Source organism: Gavia stellata, chromosome 1, assembly GCF_030936135.1.
Source record: "Gavia stellata isolate bGavSte3 chromosome 1, bGavSte3.hap2, whole genome shotgun sequence".
Taxonomy (NCBI): Eukaryota; Metazoa; Chordata; class Aves; order Gaviiformes; family Gaviidae; genus Gavia; species Gavia stellata.
This window is the reverse complement of record NC_082594.1, coordinates 100,750,618-100,764,037: the sequence shown is the minus strand read 5'-3', so window position 1 is coordinate 100,764,037 and position 13,420 is coordinate 100,750,618. Positions and strand designations below refer to the sequence as shown.

Here is a 13,420-nt window from a genome sequence, read left to right as displayed (position 1 = left end):
TCTTTCCTATGTCTCAGCCTACTTTTTTTTCTCCTCTTGTTTTCTCTTCAGCATGCCTCTTCATCTTCCTCTGTGAATGGACAGACTGATGATCCATTCAAACACAGATCAAATGAAAAATGTCTATAGGACAGTTTATAGTTGTATTCCGCAACTGCTTAATGTAATACGCCATAAAAGCTTTGTGTTTGCAAAGAATCCTTTAAAATACTTTTGGGGTTTTTACGTAAGATAATATCATCAGTAAAAATAGTGTCAGTTCAAGTTTACAAAAAACATTTGGAAGTTCATCCACGTTTAACAGTTAAGCAACAAGAACAATGCCAGTAAATTCTTTTGAAAGCAACATGAGGTACAGCATTTTATAGCAATCCTGGGCATCACAAAACTGCAGTAGGGGAACCTCACTTTTTTTACACACCATTCTACAGGCCATGACATTTAGGCTAAATGATATGAGGTGTGATAAATGCAAGCCTTCGTTTGAATACAAACAGATTCTTAAAATATTTTAACTAGGAGTATAAGTGAAAATAAATTAGGCCAGTGGGATTTAGGTAAAGAATTCAGATTCTGTGGGATTTTCTTAGTTTACTGCTTAAGGTAGAAATCACACAAGCTTTGAAAGTTTTTGGCCCTGGAAACAATTAGGGAATTATTCTGAAATTAAATCACTATCTTCTGACTGGCAGCATAAGAACAAACAAAAAATCAGTGTATTTATTCCTAACACCACCAGAACAGGTGCTGTCTAAACTTCCCTAAACAGCCATGCCGTAAGTTTCTTAGCTCCTACCTTAGCCCCCATACTGTTGTAAATCCAACCTCTTTTTCTTCTTTTTTTCTAACAAGGACAAAGAGATGGAAATGTTCAAAATGGAAACTGAAAGCCATGATCTAACTTCAAGTTTCTAAGAAATCTGATTATGCTCTTCTCCCTATGTAGTCGGAATGAGAAACTGGCATCTCCAGGGAATAATTCAGACTTTGTGTGACTGCACTTAGTTGTAGTTCAGCATTCAGATCTTTATTGTAGTTACAAATAAAAGTAGTTAAAGTCAAAACCTAGCACACAGCATGTTTGTCTCCATGGCTGACAACAGTGATTCTTCCTATCAGCTTCCTAAAATGATCAGAAAAACATTACTCCATAGATATAATTCCAAGGCTGAGTTAGGCCCATCACTTAAAGCAAGTATAATGGCCAGAGGAGTTGCCAAAGTAACACATCCTGGGCTCCACTTCTCCAGAATTCCCATTTTCTGAAAAAATAGGGAGTCTGTTTGGAACTTGCATGTGCTGAGTATCTCCAGCACATCTTCAAAGGTCAAGTGTAAGAAACATATGCAGTGCCCAGACAAGTGGATTCTTTACTAGTTCGTAAACTGGGGCTTCCTCAGCCACACATAATGTGGGCAACCCATTAATCAAACACATTATCAAGTCACTGAGATACCTAACTGCTATTTTGTTTTATTTGAATGCAACATCTTCAATTTATTCTTTTACTAGTCTGATGATTATAACAATTACAATAAAAAGGTATGGGGGAGAAATGCAGATCCATGACTTGTCCAAGCCCCGAGCTACTCAACAAGGTTAATTAGGGAGGCGGGGAGGTTGTTTCATCTGACCACACTATCAACATACCTAGACTTGCTATGCCTTACCCTCCCCTTTTTAAGTCAACAGGTCATGTCCTACACTGACTTATGCCTGTCTTTGAGTTTTTTAACTTACTACTACAAGCACATGACTTCATTAGAGGCTAAATTCTGATCTGAGCTCAGATCGGTGGCAATAAGGTGGCAGGTTTCCCAGCGCACAGAAAGCTATTTGACGAACACAAGGATAGCCGTACCTGATACGTGTTCACACTGACGCTACAGAACTGAAACTGTTACACTTAACAATATGCTGCAAAACAATGATTGAAAAAGCATGAAAATCTCTTTCTCAATGAGGTGCAAACATTAATCCGTAAGTGCTTCTGGGTAGTTCAAGCTTAAGCAACATTTCTTTTTACTAAATAAAAGTTAAAATTCAAAGGCAGAATGGACAGTCATCGAATTAACAAACGAGCAGCAATAATATACATGTAATAAGTTGTAATTAATATTATAAATATATATAACAATATTATATATATTATGATACATTGTATTCTATTACATATATTATATTGTATACTTTTTCAACTTAATCCTCTTCAAAAAATTGTGATGATTTATAACTTCAGCGTTCAATTTTTTCATCTTAATAAGAAAAGTCTGTTTTAAAATATGTGCATGAAAACAGCACCGTGTAAAACAAAACAGTAAAATGTTATTGAAACCCTTCCATTTCCATTCTTTAGCTCTCATTTTAACTGTGCAGTCTTACAGGGTTTCCTCTCATATTTAATGAATGATGAGTGCTCCAAGGCTACATGTGTATTCATACGACAATGCGAATTGTTCAGGAACTTCCAGCAGCAGGGTAATACAATATACTATAAGAGTTCAACGTGGGTTAATTGCTCTGCAAAACGGGTATCTTTTTTTTATGACTCAATCCCCTTTGGGAATGCCAAACCTCCCCCTGCACTGACAGAAACCGTGCAAGCTGGGGGCCCACTTCATCAACAGGAAGAAAATCTACTGATTTTACATAACAAAAAACTAAAGAGGAACATATTTTGCCTTCAATTCCATGAAAAATCAGACACACAAGGTGCGTGACAGGAAAATAGGGACCTAATTGTTTAGTGCCCTCAAGAATTGTTCACAACAGGTGGAAAGAAAGGCACGGAAAATTGACGCAAAGGAGATGACAAATCCTAATACAGAAATCTTTCAGCAAGCATGTAATGAAAAATGGTATTGCAGAGAGGAGTCTGGGAATGGCACAGAACCAAATCAGTGCCAAAAACTTCCGAATTCCTCCCCTTCTACAGGCGAGGAAGGGAACAGACTCTTGGCTGTATTACAAAAATTCCTGCATGATCGGGCTGAAGGACAGCTTTCTCTAACACCGGATGATGCAAAACACTACCAATAAGTGAATGGAAGAATAAAGTATGAAATATTATACACTTAAAACTAAATTAACAAAAATTACTGTTGAAATTAATTTGATTTGATTTAAAGGAAACCAACATATTCTGTTATTTGAGCTAATCCTTATCACCAAAGGCACAAAATATTGACTATAAAAAAAAAAAAACCTTGAGGAAAACAAGCATGGAAGCAGCTATTCCAATGCACTAACTTTCTTCTTTTGAGAATAAAAAGCCTTTCAGCCCTATAAATAAAAAAATGGAAGTTTAAAAGTTAGTAACCCCAATTGTTACAGAACATCTCGAAACACAAGTTCAAAATAAGTGAAAAAGATGTAAAGAATGAAGGAAGATGGTACTATATCAAGGCTAACTTAAATGAGGGATGTAGATTAAAAGCATAAAACTTCTTAAGGAGCAAGTCTATCGCCACTAGTATCTAACTTTAGTTTTTAGGCTAGACATTCATCAAGCAAAGCATTCCTATCCCACACTACAGTTTAAGAGACAAACAAAACCAAGGGATCTAAGCTTTTAAAAGCAATATGAACTATTGTGAGAGCTCTCTGCACAAAGTATTACTCGGTATCCAAACTGATAAAATATTTTTGGTTATGTATCTGTAGAAAAGGTTATGTATAAAATGCATACACCATTTAAATGCAAGTGACCAATTTATCAGCACACATTTTTTTTAACATCCAAGAGCAATGCCTATTTCCTGAGAGAAAGGCATCCTTTCTGCTCACCATGTTATTTTCCAGCTTTCCAACAAGCATTCTTGAGGGATAAGGGTTAATTTTTACAAACTGTTAATGTTGATGATAAAACATTTATTTATAGCAGACCATTAATGTACTAGGATAGTCTCACCATGCTAAAAGACAAAGATTACTCTTTGAAGACTTTGTACTCCAACAACCCACACATCTTCAGGAGAGGAAACCACAAGGTCAGTGACGGAGCTTGCAGTTGGTTTTGACTACTGCAGCAAAATGGCTTCCTCCACCCACCTGAGCCTAGATTGAGACATGTAAAGTGGTAAACAATTTTCATAGCTTTTAAGAAAATGGTCGACCAAGTTGAGCCAACAGTTGTAAGAGGAATAATTCTGGTTTGTAGTTACAGTCCTAGTGGAATTCTGAGGCAAGTATCTGAGAGGGGAGGCTTTAAACAGGTATGCCTGATGATGGAACGAAAACAAGCACTGTGACTGTATGGCATATTTTGCAAAGGCTATGTTAATGCCAAGTTTCTATCTTCAAACCACATTTCAACCCACTCCCCATAACTTATCTGATTTTCATTTGTTTTTTAAAAAACATGGTTTAAACAGAGAATAAGGGAGATCACAGAGGTGGTGCATGGAATGACTAAACACGAGGCCACTGTGTTTACAGAGTAAAACATCACAAGGATTTGAAATAAAAATAAATCACTAAGTACAAAATATAGTTTGTCAATCTCAACTCGTTTGCTTGTGCCTCTCTGGTGCCATTCCTATCTCCTTCAACTATACGCTACTCTTACTTTTTTCACCAACTGTTAATTGTTACCTCCATTAACGGCACGCATCTTTTAATACAACTAAAACAAGAGTTTTAAAATAAAATGAGTCCCAATGCTCACTTTCCAAAATTAGAGCTGTAGTACAATTTTTAAAAATTCAACAATATGAATCTAGAAAAGCATAAAGAAAAACTAAATGGGTACCAACAATGTAAAGGATTTTCTTTTTCAAGGCTTTTAACTGTTTGGAAATTGTTTATTCTAAGCTGACATTTTATTTAAATATCCTATTCAGTAATTATGAAAGCAACTTCATCCCACATTTCATTTCCACTAAAATTCATCATTTTTGTGTCAAACTCTTCCTAACAACAGCACTTTGTGCTTCTTAAATATTGATGAAAAGAGATCCACGATGGCATTTCATATAGAATATATCACATGCTGGCTTAATCATGTATAAATCAAATCTTCTGCCAACTAAAACATTAAAACAGGATATAAGGTGCCAGTAAAGAATAAAACTGAAATGTATATCTAATTATTTTATTTTTTTAATGGAATGCTTGTGGAACCATTCCAGCCAATTAAAGTGTGCTAGAAATATTACTTGATCAATCACAAGTCTTGTGAGTCTAATAAGTCTCTACAATGTAACACTTCTATCACTATACCAGATGCAGCCTCAAAAATAATGGTTTCATCTTAAATCATGCAATCCCAGCCATGCTCTGAGGAGAGGAGATAGGGAAAGTGGAACTGCTTCTGGCAAGGTTAACCTGTTTAGGTGGCATTAGGATAAATACCTTTGAAGACAAGGTTTCTGAAATGAAACTTACAGAAATAATTTCCTTTTATAAAAAAAACAAGGGATGTTCTAATCTTTGGTAAGGATTTTAAATTTTAGTTTAAGAAATAAAAATGGAAATGCTTTTAAAAAGTCTCAAATGATTCAAATAAAGCTTTTAACATGAAATCATAAAAGCAATACCAATCATTTAAAACTATATGACATTTAAACAAATCCTTATTTTACAATTAGAATAATGCCATTTAATTTTAGATACCTACAGGTGAATTCACACTTCATTTGTTACCTTAGGACACATAAATGTACGACAGTGATAATACAGTGTGTATGTTAATACGCAAACTGCCAAGACCTGCCATCTGGAGAGCTAATGAACAATCAAGGGATCCCAAATTAAACTACAGAATTTTCCCCTAGAATCTTTAGGACAACACTGTCAAGTTCAATCTATTCACTTAGCCTCCAGAATCAATTTTTCAAACTTTATGACAGGTCTAATAGTTTCCACCTGTTTCTCTTGCTTGACTTTTGACTGGCATGTTACCAGCCAGGGTGGAAATGCAGACAAAGACCCCTATTAGGCTCCGGCTGTTTCTCTGCTGTGAGGTCGCTCAGCCATTAAATTAGTTCCAGCCTACTTTCTCCTTCCACATCTTAATTTTTGGGGGGTATGAAGGTTTGGGGAAGTGGAAAGGAAGAGAGACAAAAGTTTGACATTCAGTTGGTGAGAAAGGTATAAGAAAATCTAAAGTAATGGAAGTTAAATGGTAAATTTATTTATAATTTGCTAACTAAATAATTTACTAACTAAATTTACTACTAATCACACTAATTATTTATAATTTATTAACTAAATATACTACTAATCTTAGGGTGTCTGTATCATATTTTCAATCATCACAAACTTGGTAAAATTTGAGAGACCTACAAGAGTCTATCATGTAATATGTGCTTATTGCAATATAAGATTACATAAACATAGTATTGCTATTTTTTTCTGGGAATCATGAACGATCAAGAGGTACCTATTTTTTGTTCAAAAAAACTCTTTTTTCCTGAGATACGTTTTCTTGTCATTCAGAATTGGCAATTAGAAAAAAGTGACATACACATACCCTAACAAATTCATATTGGTTCATTTGGAAGAACCTTAAAAACCTGACAACTTTCTTCTTCAATAAAAATTACCTAATAGGTATTTGCATCAATTTCTAGTGATTTATGAAATGTTATCATCTGTGAAATCTCAAGACACTTTGCTGAATTGCAAATCACATGGACTACATTATTCTATTATCCATGACAACAAAGTAGTTACGGTAACATCAACCATAATACTTAAGACAAAGATTTCAACTTATTAAAACAAAGGTCTTTCTGTAAGATAAATTTAATTGTTCAAATTATGATCTGACTGGGATCATCTTCCCAGTATAGGTTACTTAGAGCCAGGACTTCTAGTTTACATCTTATCTGAAAACTGACTATTTGGGCTGCTTAATGTAAAAAAGCAACCCAAGTGCTGACCACTCTGCTGGTACAGCACTTTAAAGATAAGAAAGTAAAGGTTCCACAGTCCTAGAAAAACCAAGACCACTTCTCTTGGCTCCGCTGCCTTTCTTGATAATATAATGATATCTAAATTAGCCAGATGTGATTCTATTTAGCTTGCGATAGCTAAATAAATTCCAAAAAGTCTGAATTATATACTTCATCTTACTGAGAACCACCACCAAAAAAAACTGTCAGAGAAGAAAGGTCTTGACCTATTATCACTTCGTCACTTTCTTCATGGTACTTCCGCTTTCAATCCAATGGGCTGAACATGCTGTGAATATTAAAGATTAAGAAGCAAATGCTCCAAATGCTTCTATAAAATAACTCTTTTCTTTGTGGCCTCTTATCAAGCTAGCATGTCTGACTATGACGAAAAGCCATTGCAAAATCAGTTGCAGGATAAGGATGTAGATCTGGGGAAGGGAATGGCAAAATTAGAGAGCAACATTTTTTTAATGTGTGTGCACATGAGTACATATGCACACACAGAGAACCGTTTCGAATTAAAAGAAATTTGTATTTGATTCCAACTGTCTCTGAAATGGCAATAATTTAGCACAAATTATCATTTGTAAATTCTATGACAGTGTCAACTGTAAGACTACAAACTGATTTACTTTAATACTGTTACAATGCATCCTCATTCACAGATTTTGTGTGCATATTCTAAAACAAATCACCTTCATTACTTGCAAGAAGGCATATTCTGTAACTTACATCGATCTCACACTTTAGGCTCTCTAGCTGAGAACTAAAGCTATTATTGCTGGTTAACTAATCAGTTACAATAACATTCAAGGTGATTTAACTGATGATGTCAATTAAAAAAAAAAAAAATTCCTGAGGTTATTTTCAACAGTAAAATTTATCTGCAATTTCTGCAGATAAATTAACACTGATACTCAAAAGTAGCTGTCAAGAAAAGTTATAGCTGCAGGTAGAAATACACATACAAAAATCTGTCCTGAAGAGCAACGACTTCCCAAAGACATTTTTTTCCATCAGACTATTTCATGAAACATAACAGTGTAGTCTTTGTACACAGACTCCAACCTAAGATTTAGTAACTGTGATTTTTGTATCACTTAATCCCATTCAAAACTCTAATGAACTACCTTCTCAAAGGTATCCCACAACTCATTCACAAGGGTCATCTATGTGATGATGAAAGAACATCTAGCATAACCCTAATTGATGTTTTAAAAAAACCCAACAAACCACTAAAGAACATTTTAGTGAAATATTCAGTAAAAGGAATGAGAGAAAACAGTAATGTTATAATTAAAGCCACAATCTACTTGGTATCACTTTCAGCAAATAACTAGCTTAGAAAATAACTTGCACTAGATGCATATAATCTCCTAAATATCCACATTTAATACCTTAAACTTTCCTATGGTGATGTTCATTCTTTGCAAGAGGAATAATGATTAAACTCCACCGCCAAGTAAAAAGCTGTCACTCAGATTTTCCCACCCTTTATGCCTTAGTATTTTATACGTTATCAATTAATATTCAGTGAACACAAAGATCTCTATTTTGTGTCCTATCTAGAAAATAATCAGCTTTTTTTTTTTTTTTACTTTGGCTATCTTCTAGGCAACAAATAAACCAAAGAGAAAAAAGTTTCTTCCTGAACATTGTGTGTTACTATAATTGTGAATTCCAGACCAGAGTTTATTTGGTATGGTCTAGATCACTATCTTACCCATCTAGAAGATTCATTGTTGTTGTGGTAACTTCAGTAAAAAGAAGAATCTTGCCAAGCTTCTTTGTTTGAAGATTTTGTTGATATCTGTCCAGGCTGAAATGTTCTGATGAGAAGCTTCGCATATCAGTGATGACTGGCATGAGAGATGGAGTTATCTCCATTTTTGATTCACAGGATGAAACAAATTTAAAAGACACCTTGCTGGATGCTCTTAATCCTTCAGCATCTACATTTCCCTCGAGCCATTTCAGAAAAGCAAGATGGATTTCCTGTGGGCAAGGGAAATAAAATAAGGCATAGAAATATGGACCACCACATGTGAAGACATACAAACATTCTTCCGAGAACATTTTTATTCAAGCAATCATGTTTTACTTCAAAATAGAAAAATTAACTCATTTCCTCTACAAAGATCAACTTCTGCTGCTTGTTATAGTTCAGCCTGGCCTGACTACTTGGTACTCTCTCCCTTGACTTCAGACCATGCTCCTTTGCAGATTAATTAGGCTTAATCATTCCCTATAGCTGGATTTGCAGTGGTTCTCCGAGATACTGAAGCATGGAGTGCACACATACACCTGTATTATGCAGGTTTTTTGACATGCTAAGTTTCTTTGCTGGAAGCCCTTTAGTCCGTCGTTAAGACTCAATGTGAAGGATAAAGCAGCAGCTAAGAAAAACATTTACTGATTTCTCAGCAGAATACCTGCTAAAAGAGCTCATACCTTCAGCTAACAGAAGCTTCACTACTATTACCTTAAATATAGACAAAAATGGCTGTTAATTAGGTAGCTAAAAGAGAAGCATGTAACTCAAGAATGCACACAACTAAGCAAATTCCACTACCAGCGTATGAACCGCAGTTGTATGTATGCTTTGTTGTCCTTGTCCCAGCCAATGGGACAGCTAGTACACATTTCTGTGCAAAAGATTTTAAATGTCAAATATACATGTACATACATATATAATTTAATATATCTACACACCAACACTTTGATTTTTCTCTCCTTTATTTTAGGTTATTTAGAAATACATTTTTTTGAACGTGAAATGAAGAGATGAATTACTGGCATTATTACCTGTCTGGTGACACCCTGAAACAACTGTTACACATTCATATAACTCTTCCTGGAGATATCTAATTCTATTTTGAGAGATTTGATACAAAACATTTGCCATGTCTTTAGAAACAGTAAGTTAACAGCCCACAAACACAGATGCTGCGACTTCTTTTTGCTAAGTGTGTAGCTTAGATTTCGAAGAGCTCTCCTTCTACAGACAAAGTAGTCTTATATATGATATCACAAAAATTGTGTATTCTGTTCTACAGAAAATAATGTACTAGTGATTCTTGCCCTCACATTTTTAAGAGAAAGACATTTGACTTTTAAATATAAAACTTCTAACCAAATATATGCCTCTCCTTCCCATTACTGTCATATCTGGGAATCAGAGTAAGAGTGTTTCCTATGTGAGTGCTGAAGACAGGACTAAGCTTTCTTGCCCTTGAATAAGATGTCCCTGAGCTCCAACCCACTCTTTAAAACCCACAAACTGCAATTAAGAGCAAACTTCCTATAAATAGTTATCTATCCAAGGAATTACTCTAATTTTCCAAATCCCATTGTTATATCTCAAGAAGGAATGAGAAAAGTGGTCCTGTTCCTAACACCTTTCTATAGATTTTCCACCCTCAGAAACTACACATTCTCAAGTTTCACACGGACACTGCTTCTTGTGTGACGTTCTTTGTACACTGAACGTCAGCAGACTCACTGGTTTGCAGCCCTGTAGTAGGGGTAGCAGAGCATAACATGAAGAAAGGAATAGTCTCTTTCCAAATGCAACCAGGCACTAGCTTCTAAGCCCCAGAATCATCTAAGAGTGACTCAGTAGCTAACTTCTAGTTACAGAGAAATTACTTCTCATTTCTTGGTTTTCTAAAGCTCCACCTGAACTCTTTCCATCTAACTTCTTGGATAAAATGTACTTTAAATATTTTCTTCCTTTTTTTTTTTTTTTACATATGCATCATAAATGATGATGTGGCATTAAAGGTATTATGAGCATCTCTTTGACTTGATCTGCGTGAAACACTTGTATCTTCACTTAGTGTAAAATCATAGCTTTGACAGACTGCTGCTGAATTCTTTACACACTATCCTACTTGTTTTACACACACACACACACAGAGTAACTTATTAGCTGTAACTGATATTTAGAAAAATCATAGCTTTCATTCTTCTGAGGGAGTATATGGAAACTATGCTTAATCAGAAAGTGCATTTTCCTATTGCTTTCCAAACACAGAAATTCACTTAGCATACTTGAGCTTGCAAGTCCTAGACACAAGAACATAATTTAAACTTACATAAGGACAGGTTTACAGACTTAGAGAAACAGACATTAAGTTAAAAAATAAAGGTGCTTAAAGTATTATTACATTCTAAACAAACAATGAAAGTGCTCAGTACTATGCATCAGAAAGTCTGCTGTACTTTTGCCATGGCATACTTTCTGAAAAGACTGAAATAGCATATGTTTATGTGTGATGTTACATTCTTACAAATATGCCAGATAATTCCTACCATTTATCCTCTTGAGTACATTCTTTCAGGTGATTTTTACCCCATAGTTTTTAGGTTTACTTCTTGATTTAATTTTCCTGTTTCTAACACATACTGAACCATTTAAGAATTGTAACATGTGTATAATTATGAAGCTAATTTTTCCCATAATGCACACGCTTATTGAGCTGATCAAAAATATAAACATGAGTAATACATAATCAAGAATAGCATTTGTTTTTTAAAAATTCCTAAAAAATATGTTTTTGCATTTTTAACAAAGCAAAGTTTCAAGTGCTGTCCAAGTATGCACTAAAAAAATTAGTTCTCATTGTAAGAACCTCCTTCACACAGTTACAGAAACACGGGTGCTGAACCAATCCATTTTGGTCTCCACAATTATACTGGCACACAGAGAAGTACATTTTTGTATAATGAAATAAACATATACGAGAAGTCAGGGTTAACCTCTGCTTCAACTCCATTTGAAAAGAATATAATCACATCAGAACCTGGACCGTGTGATTTGTTGCTAAATTCAGGATTCAGCTTTAAATTCAAAACCTATCCCCAGCTGTGTCCGCCAGTTCTGCAGCAACCTCTGGTGGCCATTTAAATGAAAAGTGTTGGTTCAGGAACTGTCTGGCCTTCCACATCTCTGGGACCAGATCAGGTGTGTCAAGCAAGGCACCCAACACAAGGTAAGGGAGTACCCAAGCTCCTGGCCACGGCCTGCAGCTACTTACACGTGCAATCATACTAAGATCTGTATTACACATATTATCAGTAACACACTTTGTAAATATAATAACTACACTTGTTTTAGGGTAGCACAAATATATTCTGAAATTGTTGTTCATCTTTACTGCATCACTTGTGGATAGGAGAACTGAGGTCAAGCCGAATTTAATTTCATATTTTAAATAGTAAAAGCACAATAAATTTTCAATGCATTGTAAAAAACAATACCAAAAGCAGAAAAGCACTATACCAACAGGAACTACCCACCACTTGTCACTAACAAATTCTTCCCCCAGCACTCCAAAGCACAACTTAAATCCTCCCAGACAGAATCATGGAGAGCTATGAAATTTTGAAGCAGTGTCAGCCTCACTGATCTGGTACCCACGGCCAAAGAGATCAACCAACAGAATTTTGACTGTCACACTGAAAGTGTCACTAAACGAAAAGTTGTTCTGAGCAGTAGGGAGATATAGTTCACAAAATTCATAGAAATAGAGAGTTAAGCTACTGCATACTACACATCCTCAGCTCCTCCAGTGATCAGCACCAAAGGTTTATTAGGGGTCACTGTATCAAGGATTGGAGGTCTGACATTGCAAGTTTAAATGGTAATTATAATGTAAAGAAGGAAGAGTAAAAGCTGTATTGTGTTTCTGATTTAACATCTGCTTTCTATGATTTTAAGAGTTTGGTCAGGTGTGTGAAGAAACTGCTATGTAACAGAAGTTTTCTTTTGGTGTTTAAAATTCTTTTTATTTTCGTAATCATTCGTTTCACTTTTTCCTAACACTTACTTAGCGGTTGAGATGATTGAACAAAAAGGAGAAAAGAGGGAGACATAGGAGACAAAACCCAGCTACATATGGACCCTTCTCTGTTGTAGTATAAAATAACAGAAAATTACAGCTCCTGATGGAGAAGATTTTATTTGCACCTGGGCTCTATCAACCAATGACACTTATGCACGAGACTTATTGTAACTTTCAGTTACAATGGTTCAAAATAATCCCCAAGCCAAGACTTTATTCTTCCATTCTATTTATAGATATAGAATTTTGATATATTTTCTTATTTTTGTATGTATGTTCATATACACACAGATACATATGCAAGTATCTCTCTCATTGGGCATATTTGGGAGCTGCTCTTTTCTGCCAAACTCTGTGATGATAGATCTTAAACTCTGTATCAATGGAATTCTTTGTTAAGACAAAATTCAGTCACAGACTAAATTCATTTGGTTTCTATTAAAAACATGGAGGCGAACCTAAATGAAAGCTAAAAATATAATGCCATAAAACAAACATACACTATACATCAGTCAGCTCTCTCTTTTCTTGGGAGGAAAAATAAGACAATTTGAACTACTGATGCTCTAACCAATGACTCAATATTGTGACTATAATCTAATACTCTGTTTTAGCTTTTGCATGTTGAGTAAGTGAGGCCAAGTATTCACTTTCTGGATACATACCTAGAATACA

The 13,420-nt window shown here is 35.0% G+C and overlaps 1 protein-coding gene across 1 annotated transcript in view; it reads right to left on the bottom strand.

The window, feature by feature from the left end:
* The window catches only part of HLCS (holocarboxylase synthetase), a 124,302-nt gene that overhangs the window by 70,416 nt on the left and 40,466 nt on the right, over positions 1–13,420 (bottom strand). The window contains exon 6 of the mRNA XM_059820764.1: positions 8,623–8,894. Within this exon, the coding sequence (XP_059676747.1) occupies positions 8,623–8,894 (272 nt within the window). The remainder of the gene's footprint in view (positions 1–8,622; positions 8,895–13,420) is intronic.